Below are 19407 nucleotides of genomic sequence, written 5' to 3' on the forward strand. Positions count from 1 at the left end.
ACAAATTTTTGGCTTAATTATTTTGGAAGGCAATAGATTTCTCTCTAGTCTAATTATCATTGAATGTATATCTAGGAATCAGATCAACCAAGTAAGAAAGATTGACAACCAAGTAAGACATTGGTCTTAGACCAATAAATTCATTGTTTTCTTTGTTCACAAAGAATCAAAAAGTACCTGTTTGATTAACATGATTGCCTATCAACAACCATGTTCAAGATCTAAGCAATCCAAGACACCACAAGAACATTACATGGTCTGGCAATGAGAAGTGAAGCTATTATACTGCTAGAATTGCATTGCAGATGACAGAAACTGGAGCTTACTGAGGAACTTGATCCGAGCACAGTGTAAAATGTAAATGATAAAAAAGCTAGTAGTGAAAATGATCTCTACATCTCAGAGCTTAGCAATTAAAACAAACAAAACTTATATAGTAAAGAAATCCTGATCCTTTAGATCCACTAAGATCTATAGAAAGGAGCCAATGAACATGTCTTAGAATGATGACAAACTATTTATTGCTGCAATTCTAGCAAAGTGGCTGCAACATGAAGCTCAAAACAATGTTCAAAGATGATGCTGTATATTGTTAGCTATGGCAAATAATTAAATCACGCAATATCAACAAAAACATTTGTTCTTCAGCTGACCTCAAGACCTTCTCAATGTGTGATACGAAAGAATGGAGGTCAAAGACCAGTTAGATTACACAGTTATTGTAAAGCCATCTCTCAAGGAGAAGATTGCTGTGAGGCTCGACAGAGTCAATGGGAAAAAGGAGAACACTAGAAGCAGCTGAGATGTGGTGCAGTGGAGTCAAACTGTGTTGCATTCATGCAAGACAAGGGATTCATTGGTCTACAGATGAGTGATGCTTTCGGTATCATCGATACAATACAAGAGGGAAATATACTGAAGCACTGTAGAAGCTGTTGTGGGAGGACACAGCTCATTGCCGTCACTGCATGGGAGACTGCCTTTATCCACATCCAAATAAAGACTGAGTCGGGAGGACAAGCACACCATTTAAAGGCCACAGAGAAAGGAGTGTACCCACTCCCTTCATCAGATGTTGACAGCCCTACAAGCATTAATAGAAGCTATAGTTGCTAACAGTCTCAAGCAATTCTGCCTCTCCTACAGCTTCCTTTGATCACTCGATGGAAGAGAGAACGTTTGCATCTCGGGAGACAGTAAGTGAGGAGATGAAAGAAGCGAAGCAATGGATGATATCAGAAGAATCAGCAAATGAAAACAAAAGGTATGATAGAGGCCACACACAGAGTGAGAAAGAGAGAGAGAGAAGATTGACCTGCATCTCCTCCATAATTGACAGCTTACTTAGATTCTTGTTGTCTCCTTCCTTCAATCCCCTACCAGTAAACCTGAAAGTTTACAAGAATCCAAGCAAACCCAAAAATACATTTAAAATCATGGAAAGCTCTTTGAGTTCTATGTCTGGGTGCAGCTGCACATGTCCATTCTCCCTATTCCTCCAAGAACAAACTCTGTCGAATACCATTCCCTCTGAGTTCGTGACTCTCTCTCTCTCTCTCTCTGGGCTTGCATTGGGTGTTACATCGAACATAGAATGATGTGACTAATGTGATATAGATTGGTAAGCAAAGGAAGTAGATATGGTCCTTCAGATCTTACACAGTTGTAGTCATGGGAAGCCATGAGCAGGGTACATGGAGGATGGGCCGATTCCACCACCCCCACCTTGGGATCTACTGCTGCTGCTTCCGTCTCCCCCTCCATCGTTCATCTTGCCTCCAAATTGTGCCGCCATACCAAGGTTCAGATATACCATTCTTGAGTCCAAGCTAAGGTTGACCATCCCAGAGGTGGAGCTGCTTGCATCACAAGCGCTTGTTCCTGGATTCATTCGGGGATAGATGGCCGTGGTCGGGTTGCTTCCAGCACCACCAGTACCGCCGCCACAATTAGCCTCCTCCCGGGAGATGACCAGTGCGGCGGACTGGACTAGCTCGAGACATAGCCGGAGCTTGTTGGGCTCGATGTGCGACAGGCCCGGTACCGCGCCCTTGAAGAGGAAGTCGGAGGTGAGGGTGCGGAGTATGTCGAGCGGTGTGACGCCGTCGACGGTGCGAACGTTGGGGTCAGCGTGGTGGTCGAGGAGGACGGCGACCATATCGGGGCACACCATTTCGGCCGCGATGTGGAGTGGCGTCTTCCCGGTGGGACCGGCCGGGGAATTGACATCGGCCGCGCCGAGTTCCAGAAGAGCCTTGACGACCTCCCGGCTACAGTTCTCGACGGCGTAGTGGAGGGCGAGCGCGTCATCGAGGTTCAGCCCCTCCCCCATGACCATCAGCTTCACGAGCTCGACGTCAGAGGAGTCGAGCGCGCGGCGCATGCGGCGGATCTTGTGGTGGTGGTCCTCGAGGTCCGCAGAGGAGCCGGAAACGTCGATCTGGTGGTGGTGGGCTACGAAGGAGGACCGACGGGCGAGGGAGGACTTGAGGCGCAGCTCCTCGATCCTGGCGACAACGTCGATGGGGAGGTGCTTCGCGAGCACCTCCGCTGGGAGGCCCGACTTGGCCACGAGGTGGGAGCAGGTGGTCCAGAGCTGCTGCATGTCTTGCTGCCGTGACGCCATCAGCACCTTCATCACGTCTTCGATCGACGCCTTCTCGGCCATGCTGGCCAATTGCTTCTGCACCCAATCGACATAGGGCAAGAACATCAGCAGATGTGTCTGCAACAAGCGTATTGATTAATGGAGCTCTACAGGATGAAATAAAGGTCGGGGATTCCAGGTTGACTCCTTCCTCGCATAAAATATACCGAGAGCAGCATTCGAGGAGAAGGTGATGATTTGTCTGTAATTTAGCAAACGGACACCCAATTCAAGAAATTGGGAGTGATGCACGAAGGGAGGAAAGGATCCATTGGGAACTTGTGATTAGTGAAAGAGACAAGCTTTTAGAAGCTGCTGTAGAAGATGCCTTTTGGAGCATACAGTGGAGGGAAGCAGAAGTGTAAAGAAGAAGAAGAGAAGCGAACAGTAGATGGAGACGTCCAAAAGAGAGCGAACAGATTAGATTTCAGTGTCCCAAAAAAGAAGAGCCGCTGCATTCGGTAACGAACAGAACTGTGGGCAGCATTAGGAGTCGTATATACGTGGGATGTGTGAGTTGGAGAGAAGACCTCGGTGATCTGCTCGAGCTGCTTGACGCCAAAGGAGCGGGCGGCGGTGAGGGTGTCGAGGGCTAGGTCGACGGCGGCGGTGCAGTGGGTGTGCCAGCATCCGCGCTCGCCGCAACTGGGGCGGGGCTCGTGCTTCTGCGGCACGACGGAGACCTGCCCGCTGTAGAGGAACTGCAGCATCAGCAGGAACACCTCGTAGCTGACCGAATTCACGGGGATGACGGCGCCTCCGGCGGCCCCGGGGGACGCGGCGCCCCCCCTGGGCGACGACAGCAGCCCCGGCGACGGGGGGTCCGTGCCGCAGAAGAACCTGCGGAAGAACAGGCTGCGGGCTGCGAGGATGCAGCGGTGTGCGTGTACCAGCCGGCCCTCCACGCTGAAGGTGACGTCGCTGAAGGCCTGGCCATTGATGAGGAGGTTGAGGTAGTCCAAGGAGAGGGCCTTGAGGGTCTCCTCCATCAACACCTCTCTCTCTCTCTCTCTCTCTCTCTCTCTCTCTCTCTTTCACCAGCTTAAGGTTCAGAGATATCTGATCATGGTTCTGAAGAGAGCTTTTTTCGGCAGAGCAGGATCAAAAAGAGAGAGAAAAGAGTGGGAGAAGCTCTGATGACAAGAATGAGCACCGCATGCCTCCTGAATCTTTTCACATCTCCATCATCTCCTGCAGCTGCTGCTGTCTCAGGGCTGCTACTTCTGGTTCATCATGTTCTTCTTCCCATCTGCCCACCTGGGTGCTGGTGGTGAGCTGAGATCTTTTTCCCCTGGGACGGTGGAGAAAGCGGTGGTGGATGCGTGTGGGCGAGGAAAATAGAGCAATTTGGATGGCTCTCCTGGGTGGTAAAAAGCAGAGATCGGATGCAGACATGTTCTGAGAAGGGAAAATGAGACTGACCGGGGTTGGTAAGTGCAATAACAGGACTGACACCTCCTGCATTATTACATATGATAGGAAGGCATGACCTAATGATGCGACAAGAGGCTGTTAAAAGGTTACCCATCCCTTTATCTCTTCCTTCTTCTCCCTATTACTATTCCATTTACCTCATCATCACCACAACATTTCCACGTACTGATTACAATCCACTCGGTATCCAAAGCATGTAGCTCCGGTGGCTGATTCATCTGACCAAGACGTAGTCCCAGATTAGCCACCAAACAACACCAAGATGGGGGTCGATTACTCGTCCCTTACGAAGCGCATCCCCTCACTGAAATATTTGGGGAACCTTTCCATCGAGAGGTCCACATCGAGCATTGCCCCCACAGCACCCTACGGTTCAGAGATATTCTCAACCCCGAGCACTGCAATGTTGGATGTCTTCGATCGTATACACTCCCCTTGCTCGAATGCTCCGCGCCATGCCTGATTGCAACATCTGATGGACCATGTCGGATCTCTCATGAGTACAAGTAAACCACTCCTTTCTAGCTATCAACCCTAATGCCACAACGTGACAAAACTGCTCCAAGCGAAACCAGTGGCACACTTGTATGCTATCCCACGGCATCTGTCCTTGAAACCTTGTTCCAAGTCTGAACTCTTCTCAGCGGTCACTGTAGCAGTTATTGTCCACACTGAATCCAGTAGGAGTTTAGGCAGGTAGGTGAGGAGAGAGGGAGAGAGAGAGAGAGAGAGGGGGGAAAAGACTGGGGCTTACTGGGGGAGCTCGGCATCGTGCTTGGCGTCGGGGCCGATGCACATCAATGTCTACTATAGTTACGGGGACTGGCGCAGGCGGGGACAGCGGCAGCAGCGGCCCTGGCCATGCCATGCACGCCTTGACCGTGGCCTAACTCGATGAAGCCATGGTCTCGCTCTCCTCCCGTGCGTCGTGATGGAGCAACTCAACTCGCTGCGCATGCGTGAAGATGGCATGAGCGACGGAAGAGAAGGCGGGAGCGTCGCAGCCCATCGCTTACAGTCTTATGATTTGAGGTGTATGAAGTGACATCTGACAAGTCATCGTCGATTCACCACCATCTCTCTCCCATCCCATCCCATCCCACGCTTCGCTGGGCGCAGCTGCTGCATACCAAGCTTACTGCTACTGGTCCACATGTCTTTTCCCTTCTCTCTCCCTACCATGTACGTAGGAAGCTTCGATTTCTCCTACTACGTGTTGTGTGAGAGAGAAAGCGAGACATGTACGTGAGTACGTACGGCGTATAGGGAGGGTAATATTTTTTGTGCCGTACGTTCCTCGACCTGCGCTGCACGTGTATCTTCGCCTATCTCTTACCTTCACTCCTGGTTTCAGCTTCCTTCGCTTTGGGCTCGTGGTCCTTCTTCCCCTCAACTTGGTTGTCTTCTTCCTCTTGTCCTCGTTCTCACTCGATTGCTTCAGGAGCTTAGCTTGGTGCAACTCAAAGTTAATCTTGATGCTTTGCGCCTCAATTTTCCTCGCTCCTCTACACATATTCCTCACGGAAAGCCATCTTAGACGGCATTAGGGTAAAAGATCATTCGCTCCCATCAAACATGTCTATCAGCTTCATTCGAGACGAAAGATACTTACGGTAATGAGCTACACTAATGATTAGAATCGATTTTGACTTGAATGGTTTGAACAAAATTAGTACCGATTTACGTTCGCTCGACCTTTTCTCTCTTAATTCCATATAGATATGGTTGTACTTAGCGAAGCCACATGCCATTCATTTCACGTGGAGTTGGCTTCTTCACTTGCAGCCGATGGGTCCCCAAGTGAACCCCTCTCGCAAGAAGAGAGAAAAGCAGTGCTCTGCAGGGGGTCTTAAAAGAAGGGAACTTTAGAAGATAGAGTGACTCTGTTACTTCTTTTCTGGAGAGGTCCATCAACGTGGTGGTCCATAAGTAGTTCAAGAAGATTTACCATTCATAAAATTGGCGTTTTCTTTGAAGATTTACCATTCATCAACATGCACATGACATGCATTCCACACTTGTTGTTTTGCATGCCAACCTGAAACTGGCTACTTCATGCAAGGTTCTCCATCTGATCCGCTCTCATGTAACTCTCAGTGAACATGTTGCCACTATTGAAGCACAAGCAGCTGTCCCCTCACTCAGCATGGATACTATATGAATGCAACATAGAGTATTCCAAAGCTTGTAGGGCTCCCTGCAAAAGGATATATATAATATATACAAAGATGGTGTCCCTCTCTCTCTCACTCTCTCTCTCTCTCTCTCTCCAACAGTTGAGCAATCATTAACCAGCAAAGATCAACTATTTATGCACATTGTGGCAATTACTTTAGGGAAAGTAAAGGATGTCAAGGCTTGGAGGTGGATGCATGCAAGTGCCCCACCATCCCTAAATGTGATAGATAAAAGTGGGACAAGATGGGCTAGTTCATTTAATGCCGACTGAACCATGGGGCTCACACATATGGCTTTGATGGCACCTGCAGATCAAACATATAGTCTTCTTTACTTGGGATCATTTTGGATTAGAATAATTCTACACCAGTCTTACTTGAGTCATCATGTGGTAATAGTCTTCTTCAGCACCTGCACATTTATTAGCTCATGGACAACCCAACTCGGTAAGATATATTATACTCAGAGAGGAGTTCTAAGCTCCAATCTTTGGCCTCTCGAATGCCTCTTCTGCGGTATGCATGACATGCAAGTGGGAGCGACAACCAGGGAGGAGGAGGAGCTCCATTCTTGGCACTAATCGTGGCCATGGAATCAATGGCATGCAGATGGTAGCCCCATTGCTCCATTAATGACTACAGCACTAGATCGTATCATATCATGGCGTCCACCTTGCACCGAGAACAATGGATGGATGGCTAAACCCCTCACGTCGACTCTCTATCTGTCTGCCTCATTGTAGGTCTCGGGAAGGCCATGTCCTCCGGTGTTGCCCTCTCTTTTTTGGAGGTGTTGCGGAGGTCAAAAACCCACCATGACATGAAGGATGATTGACGACGTGACTTTTGTCTCTTGCGACCTCATGAGTGGAGTCTCAATTGGCAGCACGTCGACCTTCTACGACCTGTGAATCTACATCGGAAGCATCGTGTTTTGGTCTTCAACAATGGAAACCCACATATGGTGAAAAGTAGAAACGAATGCTTCGGATTTCATTTATCGAAATGGAAAACAACAGTGCTATGTGACATTGGGTTTGATCATTAATTGCGTCACACATCTATGATTGTTTTTACCAATACGTTCTCTTTCGTTTTTAGCCAAAATAATAGTCTAAAAGATGACTAAAACAACTCAACCAAGTTTGCCGTATTTCATGAGGTAGTAATAGTTCGAGGAAAATGAAAACAACACCAAGAAATATTCTACCAGTGTGTATCGATATACGAACTTTATGAGAGGTGGAAAACTCATTCACAAGCTCTTATTTTGACTCCAAATCAAACACAGCTATTACACTAAAAGCAAGAAATTGCAGCAAAGATCAGTTTGCGTTACACAATGTGAGATGATCGACTCTCAAAGGTGTTACCAAAGCTTTATGTAAGCTTTATTTAGAACAATCTCTAGAAGAGAAAAGCTTACGAGTGGGCATGTGACAACATAGTAAACATACCTGTTTATGCCACACTCGAGAGAAGGATAGGCAACATGAGATCCATACCGAATCCACTGATGGGGTCCATTATGCCTCGACGAGTGGTGTAGATATGACAATAGGCAACAAAGATACGTCACATATCATTTTCAAAGGAGTAAACGCTAAAGAAGGTAAGCAAGTAATAATCTTTAGTATACGACTTAGCATAGAGTACAAATGCGGATCCAAATCCAATATTGATTTAAAAGATCCCAAATGCAACTCAAGGTTGCTCCGTTTGTAGAGATCCAAAAGCTGGAGAAACGATAAGATTGCTCCTTTACACGATCAAAGCATGAATTGAAAGGTGACCTTTTTGCTTGACAAGGGAAGACTATGTATATGGAATCGGTGAGAGTAGTCTGATACACTATGATTGCTCTCTTGTAAAAGGATATCTCGATCGATGTCGAGACTTCATCCAGATGAGATAGATTCATCGGAGCTCAAATTCTCAAACCATAGCACCACATTGGGTCCTCCGGCAAAACCGGATCGAGTGGGCCTTGAAATGTTGAGTAGTCAAAGAGAAGGTTCAGCCCATTTCCTTTCGTATTCTTTTTCCGTCTGTGATTACTCCCAAAATGATAGACAGACGTATGGATATACGTAGTCTTTCTGTACTTTCCTCACTTCTCGTGCTTCCGTGCGTGCCCGTTGTTGCTACGTAGGTTGCGTGCATGTTGGCAAATGACAGTCTCCTATTCGCTCAAAACTCTTTACAGACGCAGCTGTTGCGTACACAACACAACTTTCGTTCTTCCCCCACTTTTCCGCTTTTAGACTTTCTGAGTACCTCTAATTATTCATTGAATTGTTTATCATTGATACGTGGATCGACGATTCCCGAACGAGAGACGATACTCGGAAAACTCTTTCTTTTGAACGAAGAGATGGAGAGTATGGCTATGGCTCCGTGAGCGATATAAGGGAGCCAATAGAGGCCAAAAGTAAGGTAATGAAAGCCTTTGTTGGGGACGATAGATGGTTAATCGGAGGAAATGGCTTTCAAGACCAAAGGAAAGAAGATTGAGAACCTCTTCCGCATCTCCTACTCATGAGAAGCCTAAGAGAATAATGTAAGTGAAAAGTGTTGGAATTAAACTTATTCAAGTATAAAAAGAAAGGTTAATTTCATCAAAAGAAAGATTCATTGTATCAAGAGATAGATTCATTGCATCAAAAATATATATATTAAATGTTTATGGAAGTAGAAGCCAAATTGACTATTGGTTCTTGAAGAGATTTCTTCAAAGAAAATAACTCATTTTGAATACAATTAATGTAATGTATAGCGAGTATATAAACCTTATTGGGTCATAAAACATATAAAGTTTCTGAAATTATAAAAAATTTTAAGAGAAATATAAAAGATTTAATCTTGTACTCCTCCTTTGTTTAATAACTCTATCTCTTCTTTCTATCAAGTTCCATACTTGGTATCAAAGCATAAGTTAAGCTATGGCCTCTTCCCCAACTATTATCCAACTCCAAATCTCCATATTGGCAAAAAAAAATTATGACATATAGTGTATATAAATGAAGATTCTTCTAAAAGATGAATCTGTTGAACCAAGTCCGGCACGAGCAATGAATGCAAAAGCTAGAAAACAACTCAAAGATAAAGGAAGAAAGAGAAAAAGGTCTTGTTCATGATCTACCGAGAGCTTAATGATATAATGTTCGAGATTATTACTCTAGTAAATACTTCAAAGAAAGCTTGGGAAATGCTTTAAAAAGCATTTGGTGGTATTGATAAGGTAAATAAACATTGTCTAGGAGTTTTACGAGTCAAGTTTGAAAAATTACAATAAGATACTTTTGAAACTATTTTGATTAATTTTTAAATGATATAAAGATAAAAAAAAAAGTGATATAAAGATGAAATGGTGAACAAATAAGTGATAAAAAAGCAATAGAAAAATACTAAGATCTCTAGATCCAAAATTTGATTTTATTACTATTGCAGTTGAAGAATATAAAGATTTAGAAAATATCTTTAGAACAACTTATGAGTTTCCTTCAAGTTTATGAACAAAAGATTACAAAAAGAGGAGAATATAAAACTATGGAGCAAGCACTATAAACCAAGCTTACTCTTGAAAATAAAGGTGAATCAAATTCTTAAAAAGGAAGATGATGTGGACAAAGAGGAAGAGGAGATAGAAATCAGACTAATCAAGAATCTTCAAACAATGGAAGTAATAGAGAAAATTCTAACCAAAGAGGCTGAAGTTATGGTCGAGGAGGTGGCCGAGGCCGTGGATGTGGTAGAAATTATAAAAGGTCTAAAATACAATCCTATGTTTGCAAAAGGTATGTACATTAGTTATTATAATTCTAATAATCAAAGTGATAAGATAAATTTTATTGAGGAAGAAAAGAATGAAAATAAAATTTTGCTAATGATTTCTAATAATTTGAAAGCGGATCAAACATGGTATCTAGATACAAGAGCCTCGAATCACATGTGACATCAAGGAGTTATTTTCAGAAATATATATAAGTTCTTTCGTGAATATTATATTTGGTAATATGTTTTAGAGACCAATAAGGGGTAAAAATTTTCTTGGATTAAATAATGGTAAAATATTATGCATTTTAGATGTTTATTATATTCCAGATATGAAATATAATATTCTAAGCTTGAAAAAATTACTTGAAAAAAGTTATGATATCGAGATAAAAGATATAGCTCTTTCTATTTATCATGAGAATAAAAAATTAATCTCACAAGTAAAAATGATAAAAAAAAACAAAATATTTCCTCTATATTTATGTATTTTTTATCGGTCAAATTATTTTAAAATTGATATTGAGGACATTTCTACATCTTAATTATGCTCCCTTAAATTTTGAGGCTTTGAAACTTCTAGATAAGTATAATATAATGATAAGAATGCTAAGAATTAATTGCCCATCAAAATTATATGAAGTATGTGTCATGGGTAAACAAGAAAGAAAGCATTTCAAAGTTAGAAGAACAAAAAGAGTATGACATTGACTTGATCTCATGCACTCAAATGTTTGTGGTCCTATCGGTCTAGTATCACTTGGAGGCAAATATTTTCTTACCTCCGATGATCATAGTATCAAAACCTGGGTTTGCATGTTAAAAGAAAAGAAAGAAGTTTTAAGCAAATTCAAAGAATTTAAGAATTTGGTTAGAAAACAAAGTGGTTGTAAGATTAAATGTTTAAGAACAGATAGGTGTGGTGAATATATATCAAATAAATTTGAAAGTTTTCGTAGAAATATGAGATTTTACATCAATTCTTCATGTCATATATACCTCAACAAAAGAGTATCTTAGAAAGAAAAAATAGGATTATATTTAATATGGTATGATGCAAGTTAAAGGAAAGAAAAATTCTTAGGGTGATGTTGTTGCTTATGCAGTTTATTTGCTTAATAAGTTTCCTATAAGATAAATTAGTAATTTTACACGAGAAAAACTATGGAGCTTGCAGAAACCAAGAGTCGATCATTTAAGTATTTTTGGAAGTGTTGCATTTGCTAAGATACTAAAAGAAAAGAGAATAAAATTAGAGAATAAAAGTCAGAAATAAATTTTGCTAGGTTATGCAAAGAATTTTATTGGCTATAAACTCAAGAGATATTGAGTTTGATGAGCAACAGATTTGGAACCAAAAAAGTGATGAGCAACATAAGAAAGCTATAACTTCAAAAGATGATGATATAATTATCACCTAGATTAGCTAGGTCACATGATTCAAGAAGTCCGATTATAAGAAGTACAAGATCGATTTATTAGCTATATGATGTGACTTGAAGGATTGATACTAATAATAATAAACTTTTTTATTTTATATTTTTATAGAATATGATCCATTAATACCTTTGAAGAAGCTGGTATAGAAGAAAAATGATGACAAGTTATAAATGAGGAGATTCATGCTATTAACAAAAATGAAACATGAGAGCTTACTACACTTCCAGAAGACCATTGAGCGATCGGTGTTAAGTGGATCTTTAAAACAAAAAAAAATATAAAAAGGAAGGTGGAGAAATATAAGACCCAATTGGTTGTAAAGGGATACAAACAACAATATAGGATCGACTATGAAGAAGTATTTGCACTAGTTGTTCGACTAGAGATAGTAATATTATTTATCTCCCTAGCAGTTCAAATGAAATGAAAAATTTTACAAATGAATGTCAAATCAGTATTTCTTAATAGAGTTCTTGAAGAAGAGGTATATATTTAACAACCTCCTAGTTTTATTATTCATGAACAAGAAGACAAAGTATACAAGTTAAAGAGAGCTCTTTATGGGCTTAAATAAGTCCCACGAGCATGTAATTCTTAGATAGAAACTTATTTTATTCTAAATGATTTTTCTAAATGTTCACATAAACATGCTCTCTATACGAAATCCAACTCTGATGGAGATATCTTGTTTATATGCTTATATGTAGATAATTTAATATTTTCAAATAATAGTAGCTCTATGATTAAAAATTTTAAACACTCCATGAAGAAGGAATTTGAGATGATTGACTTAGACTTAATGACTTATTTTCTCGGTATCGATGTTATACAAGACAATGAAGGAGTTTTTATCGCACAAAAAAATTATGCAAATGAGGTTCTAAATAAGTTATCTATGGAAGATTGTCACCCTACAGATACACCTATTGAATATGACACCAAGTAAACTAAGGAAATTCAAGTGATTGAGTCGGAAGTTACGATAATCGAAAAAGTACAACTGGATTTGTATTTTATTTTGATGAAGCTATATTTACTTGGTCTTCAAAAAAGCAATTAATCGTTGCTATATCAAGTTGTGAAGTAGAATATAACAGTATATTCTTATATTTGTCATGCAATCTGATAAAGAAAATTACTTCAAAAACTTCATATGTCATAGGAGAAGTCAACCAAGATTTATATTGATAACAAATTAACTATTGCCTTAGCTAAAAATCTAGTTTACCATAAAAGATTGAAGCATATCGATACAAGATTTTATTTTATAAGTGATCATATTAAAAATAAAGAAGTAGATCTACATCATGTCAAGACAAGTGAACAAGTGATCGATATACATACAAAATCTTTCAAATTTAAAATATTTCAACAACTTCGAAAAAAATTTGGCATGTTAGATAAACAAGTTTAAAGGGGAAGAATGTTGGAATTAAACTAGTTCAAGTATTATAAAAAGATTAATTTCATCAAAAGAAATATTCATTACATCAAGAGAGAGATTCATTGTATCAAAAAGAAAAATAAATTAAATATCTATGAAATGAGAAGTCAAATTAGCCATTTGTTATTGAAGGAGTTCATTGAAAGAGAATAATTTATTTTGAATACAATTAACGTAATATATGTTTGGAGACCATATAAATCTTGTATGGATCATAAAATATATAAAGTTTATGAAATTATAAAATATTTTAAGAAAAAAATAGAAGATTTAACTTTGTCATACTTTTTCTTTATTTAATAATTCTATCCCTTCTTCCTATCAACAACAACAACAAAAAAATATTCATCTTTTTCATTTAGTAATCAATCCATAGATTTTACATTGCCACTTTCCATCTCTCCAACTATTCATAACCTATTATACCAGCATGAGGATCGAGCGAATTAAACTGTATTTGTACCACCTTGACACTGAAGACATCACGAGAAACTGTATTCACTTTGGCTTGTCCCTGAATTCTCCATCAGCGTCCTCCAACACTAGACAGCGGTTCCTGCAGATACATATTGCAGTAACCTGTAGCATGAAAAACATTCATTCCACGTAGAGAATCTCCTTACAAGGTGCTGACAAGAGATAGGTGACAATATGGTACAGAAACTACTGCTGTCTTCTAGCTTTTGTGACTGCAGGCGACTGATCGTTCCATGGATGAGGAAGCCATGAGGTTGGATCCTGACACTGATGCTGGTGCAGTATACAAGAGCGATCGACCTGTTCCTCTTGTTTCTTCTGCTTGGATTCATAGGAGTACGCAGGTGCAGGTGCAGATTCCGCAGAAACCCACGAGGAAGAGAGGTAGGAAGCTGCCAGGAACTCTCGTCCCATCTGCTCATGTACTGACAGCGTCGAACGTACGAGGAGAGCATCGTATGTGTGTATTGCGAATGATAACTGATATAATATATTCTGGCATCCGATCCATATATATGTCGACTGTCATAATGGATCTAGCATGCGTTCCGAAGCCAACCTGACACACCGAGCTAAGTCGATACATCGAATATAAACGCTATAGTCGCTTTTCATCCAAACAAAGCGACGTCGTCCTAAGCTGGTCCAGAGGCGCAGGGCAGAACTGAATGAAAATAGGACTGGACAAATCAGACCATGCCAACATCCCAGCATACAAGCTGGCCACCTATCTACGCAGCCCCATCCTGAGCTACTCTAGAGGCGCAGAGCAATGCTGAATGAAGTAGGATCAGACAGATTAGACTACACTTGCGTTCCAGCATACAAGCTGACCACCTATGATGACAACGGCCATTAAACACTTACGTACGGAGACACCGTCGATCATTAATAGCTACATACGTCATGACAACATGTATAAAAGTCACACTCAGGGATAATACTAGGGGTTGGACCTCATACACACGTTTTAACTCTCTCATCTCTAACCCAAGCATCGGAGGGATCGAGTTGGGAATCTTCCTCCCGATTCTGACCTATGTATAGGTACTCGACGGACAATTAAATGAGTAATCTTTAGTCTCCACCTAGGAGAATGAGACCTATGCCCCCTCAATCAGATCTTGGATTAACATGCTCCAGCTCAAAGATCATACTGATAATTTTACGTACTCGGGATGGATCAAACTGTTGATATCTTGATCAGGACATAAAGATGTAAAACAACAATACCGAGAAGCAAATGAAGGAAACCCTAAGTGTGTATTGCCACCGTCTACTACTGTGTAGAAAATATTTATATTCGCACGGCATGTCAATTGTCATATCTAAATTGATTAGATTTTACGTATCGAGCTTCGATTGATGGAAGACAATGATCATAATGGTGGGTCGGATAGTTTCGAATACTTGGATTCTTGACATTTACGGTCTTACTTGATCGGGTTTGAAAGGGAGGTTGAAACGGCGGGGAACGAGACCACGAGGTATGGCCCACCGGCACCGCTTCCTGGAAAGTGGCAACGCTGTGGGCGACCACATCACACAACCACATGGGACGCCCACTGACAACTCAATACCACCCAGCCGCAGTAACACATGGAGTTGGGGCCCGCCAAGGTCGAGACAGTCGTACCCACAGCATCGGTTGTGCAGGAAGACAGAGAACCCAACATGGGTAGATCTGGACGCACCCAACACAAGATCCGGTTGGATTCATCTTGCCCGATGTGTGGAGATGCATACATGCATGCCATGCACGCGAAGCACCACGAATCAGAGGCAAAAGTCCAAAAGCAAAACAACAACTCTTCGTCTCGTCCCATCATCTGTCACATCAATGCCCGAAAGCAGAGCCCCATTTCCGCCCGCGAAGCTTCCTCGAAGCTCACTGCGCCCCCCGAGTCTTCTCTCTCCTCCTTCTTCTTTAAACTCCTCCCTCAGCTGCCCCTTTATTCAGTCCATCGTTCTATCTACTCCCCCGATCTCTTAGCAAGATGAAGCTCAGCGTGGATTCTTTGTTGAGCTCCTTGAAGAGGAGCTCCTCCTCGAAGAACGAGAAGAAGAAGAGCAGGCGCTCCGTCGCTCGGGCGGACGCCTCCTTCGCTTCCAACTCTTCTTTTTCTGCTTCTTCCTCTTCCGAGGAGGAGTATTCGGCCGTCTCTGCCCGCCAAGCTACGCCAAGATCCGTCCTCCCGCCGGGCCATGGAAAGGCGCCTGTCGTCTTCCTCCCTGACGAGGCCTCCTGGCTCGACCTCTTCAACGTGTTCGACTGCGACGGGGACGGCAAGATCACGAAGCGGGAGCTGGAGGCGGTACTGCGGCGGCTCGTCCCGGACCCGCCCACTGCGGAGGAGGTGGCATCCATGGTGGCGGAGGTGGACCGCGACGGGGACGGGTGCATCAGCCTGGACGAGTTCGGCGCGCTCGGGGCGTTGCTGGGCGGGGGGCGCGGCGGGGAGGCCGAGCTGCGGGACGCCTTCGCGGTGTTCGACGCGGACGGGGACGGGAAGATCTCGGCGGAGGAGCTTCTGGGCGTGTTCGCCACGCTGGGCGACGGCGGCTGCACGCTCGACGACTGCCGCCGGATGATTGGCGGCGTCGACACCGACGGCGACGGCTTCGTCGGCTTCGATGATTTCGTCCGCATGATGGACGGCCAGATGTGTCACTGACGCCGCCGAACCAGATACGGACGGCGTTCATGGGTGAAGAAATCAATAGTTGTGGGCGGGAGGGTTTTGGTGCCAAATTTTTGTAACATGTAAAAAGAAATGGTTGGTTCCGATCAATTAAACTGCTTCCCCCCCAAAAAAAAAGAAAAAGAAGATAAAAATGTGTTCGACTAAATGTTTTGATGCCAAACCGAGATATTGACGAAGCAGAAAGCAAGAACGAGTGAGATTAGGCAGCGAATGTTGAGAGGGCAGTGAACGAGAAAGAAGAGCATCGAAGGGTACCGTGAATGCTGTGATCTCGAAGGGCAGAGGCAAGAGGGGCACATGAAGGCCAACACTTGTCCCTGTTGTCGACATCTTCTAGCGCAGACACTGCGAGGAAGAAACCTTGCAACCTCAAACACCGTCTCATGAAGGCACATAGATGAATGTCCGGTTCAAACGAATGTGACAGGATCTTAATAATACTGCAAGGAAGAGACTTTGGGCTTCCACATGATTCCTGCAACAAAGTATTAAATCACATCTAAACATTATTAAGGCACAACTCCTGCAACGGGCCAATGTTCATCGTACCGTATGTTAATCTTTGCAGGAGCCGTTTCAAATAGAACAGTGTGTAGACATAGCGAATATACAATTAAGATTCTTCTCGAGCACCTTTAATATGATCTCTCTTGGCACATGTAGACAACTCTGTGCAGCTTTTGCCCAAAGCTTCAGAAAGTGAGCACGGAACCTGCTCCAACCAATAAGAGTCCCGAGGGTCAGATGACACAGCTCGCAGGCACCAAATTCTTTTAAATCATTGTCCAAAATGGAAGAGACGGTTTGGGTCCTCTTCAACTCATGCAAATGGAGGAGCTTGAGATGGTGTACCGTCCGGTAAACTAGACCGATCGGTAGACATCCAAAACCGGCTTGTAGCAGAGTTGAGAGCAGGTTCAAAATTCTGATTAACACCCTTCATTGATCTTTTTATTCTTTGTTGGACAGCATTATCTCCCTCGTGCCGGGTTGTAATAGGTTCATCAGTTTGCGGTGGCTGATCTATTTCTTCTGCAGTTACCCAAGGAATCTGAGACTTGGAAGGATTGTGCTTCTGGAATTTTGCTTCTCTGGACAAGAAAGCCACAACAATTCTTATCGGATAGCGATGTAAGTGAGCATCTTCCTGTGTTTTTTTACAAGTAAAACTACTACCTATAGCTACTCCCATGCATCCTCATCAATATATAAAATTTTCTGGATTAGTTTTAAAATTTGCATCCTCATCATTAATTCAATATTTAATTTGCAAAAGATTCACAAGAAACCGACACTAACACCATGTATTCGAAATTCTAGAGGCATCTCGCTGTTTTCTGTGGCTTTTGCATCTTTTCATAAACCATTCTAGGGGAAAATAGGCCTACGTTCATGGTCCTAAATTCTTGTTTCCATCAACTACTTTTGCTAATTATATTAACAAGCATGGGGTTGATGTAGTTTTTTCAAAATCAGCATATTTACCTCTGGCAATTTAGCTCAAATCAGTGAACTTATGACGATCAACATTAGAAACTGGACATCAGTTAATAAATAGCAGAGGATGATACAAGGGGGAAAAAAATGCTTTGCATATATATATGGAGAAATTAGAAGACATGCATATTATGTAGTGTGGAGCAACTTTAGGTTTGCCAAGAATACCTTTTTCTTATATATTCTGACTCATTTTCTGCAGAACCACTTGTCAAGAAGTCCTCCAAATATTGCATCTCCTTCCTCATCTGCTTGTATTCCCTTCAACCGTTTTTTCTTTTGCCGATCATTGGCCTGCAAAAGAAACATGAAAAATAGCTACAATTAGCCAAATGATTAAGTAGAACTTGGCTACCTGCAATGAGTAGGCACAAACTGTATGATATCTTTGACAAGAAAATCCAACTATCATAACTACCAAAATGTTGTTCCAAGTTGCAGAACTCTACGATAATGCGAAGATGAGGCACATCCTGTCATGCCTAAAACAGTGATATTTATCCAACTCATGCTTCATGTTTGAATTATATCAAAATAGTTAAGTGCAATTTGGGTGATATTATGTTTGGACTATTAAGGACACTAGAACTATTCAGGGATGCATCAAAAGAACTAAGCTCCTTTGAGACGGTTGTCAGGAATACAATGTTTGAGTTTCAAGGGACGCAATTTCGGGTTCGTAATATATGAAGTATCATTTCTAGATATCTCTAACAATATCAATCATTTCAAAACAGATTAAAAAAATGATTAATATGTTGCAAGTATTCAAGTATCAGTAATATGTTTGGAACATGTAACTTGGAAGTACAAGTTTCACCATCCTCTTCCAAAATCATGTAGATTCACTTATGAGTATGCCATGACTCACTTCATCTCCAGCTCAGGATGCTTCGACTGAACTTAAAATGGACTGCAAGAAAGCTTTGTAGAAGGACGATCACATGCTTTGGAGTCCCAAAAGCAAAAGAGGGCCACAATGCATTCTACTTCACAGGAATCTTTTATCTCATGGCATTTTTAAATGCACCAATCATTTATATCAGGATATATTACTCATCCTCGGTAACAAAGTTCACATATTTCTATTTACATGATCGCAATTTCAAAGGTATATACAACAAAAGAACATGCGTCCAAGGATGTTAGAAATTAAATTGCCTAATATCGCATGCCAGATTGTATACATAGAAATCAAGGTTAATTGCAAATGGTTCAACATAGATTTAACTGCTTCTTTAAAAAATTCTAATCATATACACGTCATCATTGGTACCCGAATTTGAACCAAGAAGGGGGAAGATAATTACACCAAAGTCGAAGAGATCAGAGAAGAAGAGGCCGTTCTTGGGGTGCTGCAGCCGCGGCTCCATGGCGGGGTGGCGAGGGGAGCGATGTCGGGGCGGAACCCTAGGCGTTCCTCCGTGAATTAAGAAGCGGCAGAGACGAGAGGAAAGGGCGGAAGTAGTGAAGGACGGGGAGAAAGGGCGGAGCGATGGGGGTCCGATTTGGTTAAATTAACGCCTTAAGTTTGAGCCGGGTTTGGTTCGGGCTGAGTAGCGGGATTTAATTGACCGGGTTCGACGTCATCAACAGAGGAGAAGACCGGTCCGGTTCACGACCACAAACCCCTGGACGCCAATGGGAAAGCTTCCTCCGGCATCATCATCAGGCAAATGGAGTTTCACATGGCACAGTGTTTCACTCTCTTAGTGCTGAGGCTGAGGCTGAGGCTGAGGCATCCTTCTCTCATGGCATCCCTTCGAAGTAATCATGTAGCTAATGCCACCCTACAGACTTAGCATGATCTCT

The 19407-nt window shown here is 42.3% G+C and overlaps 2 protein-coding genes across 3 annotated transcripts; one reads left to right on the plus strand and one right to left on the minus strand.

Moving 5' to 3' along the window:
• Nucleotides 1-1395: 1395 nt before the first annotated feature.
• On the minus strand, nt 1396-3948 carry LOC103984241 (BTB/POZ domain and ankyrin repeat-containing protein NPR5-like). 2 transcript variants are annotated; one of them, XM_065108248.1, is made up of 2 exons: nt 3178-3948; nt 1396-2680 (listed from the first exon to the last, which is right to left on the minus strand). In XM_065108248.1, exons 1-2 carry the CDS (start codon nt 3634-3636, stop codon nt 1670-1672), a joined length of 1470 nt encoding a protein of 489 aa, XP_064964320.1. In that variant the 5' UTR covers nt 3637-3948; the 3' UTR covers nt 1396-1669. The 2 variants fall into 2 exon arrangements, with proteins under 2 accessions (XP_064964320.1, XP_018681398.2); XM_018825853.2 differs by having other exon boundaries at nt 1396-2683; nt 3178-3944.
• An 11348-nt stretch (nt 3949-15296) lies between these two features.
• LOC135612232 (probable calcium-binding protein CML17) lies at nt 15297-16243 on the plus strand. Its single transcript, XM_065108261.1, has one exon. The coding sequence runs from the start codon at nt 15391-15393 to the stop codon at nt 16066-16068; it is 678 nt and encodes a 225-aa protein (XP_064964333.1). The 5' UTR covers nt 15297-15390; the 3' UTR covers nt 16069-16243.
• Nucleotides 16244-19407: the final 3164 nt, after the last annotated feature.

The sequence above is a fragment of the Musa acuminata genome, chromosome BXJ2-5, assembly GCF_036884655.1.
Source record: "Musa acuminata AAA Group cultivar baxijiao chromosome BXJ2-5, Cavendish_Baxijiao_AAA, whole genome shotgun sequence".
NCBI lineage: Eukaryota > Viridiplantae > Streptophyta > Magnoliopsida > Zingiberales > Musaceae > Musa > Musa acuminata.

What these genes read in the sequence shown, in the direction of transcription:
- LOC103984241 (XM_018825853.2), bottom strand. Translation starts at nt 3,636, where the DNA reads ATGGAGGAGACCCTCAAGGCCCTCTCCTTGGACTACCTCAACCTCCTC. An exon ending in AGCTCGAGCAGATCACCGAG is followed by an intron (nt 2,684 to 3,177) that starts GTCTTCTCTCCA and finishes GATTGGGTGCAG; the next exon opens with AAGCAATTGGCCAGCATGGC.
- LOC135612232 (XM_065108261.1), top strand. Translation starts at nt 15,391, where the DNA reads ATGAAGCTCAGCGTGGATTCTTTGTTGAGCTCCTTGAAGAGGAGCTCC.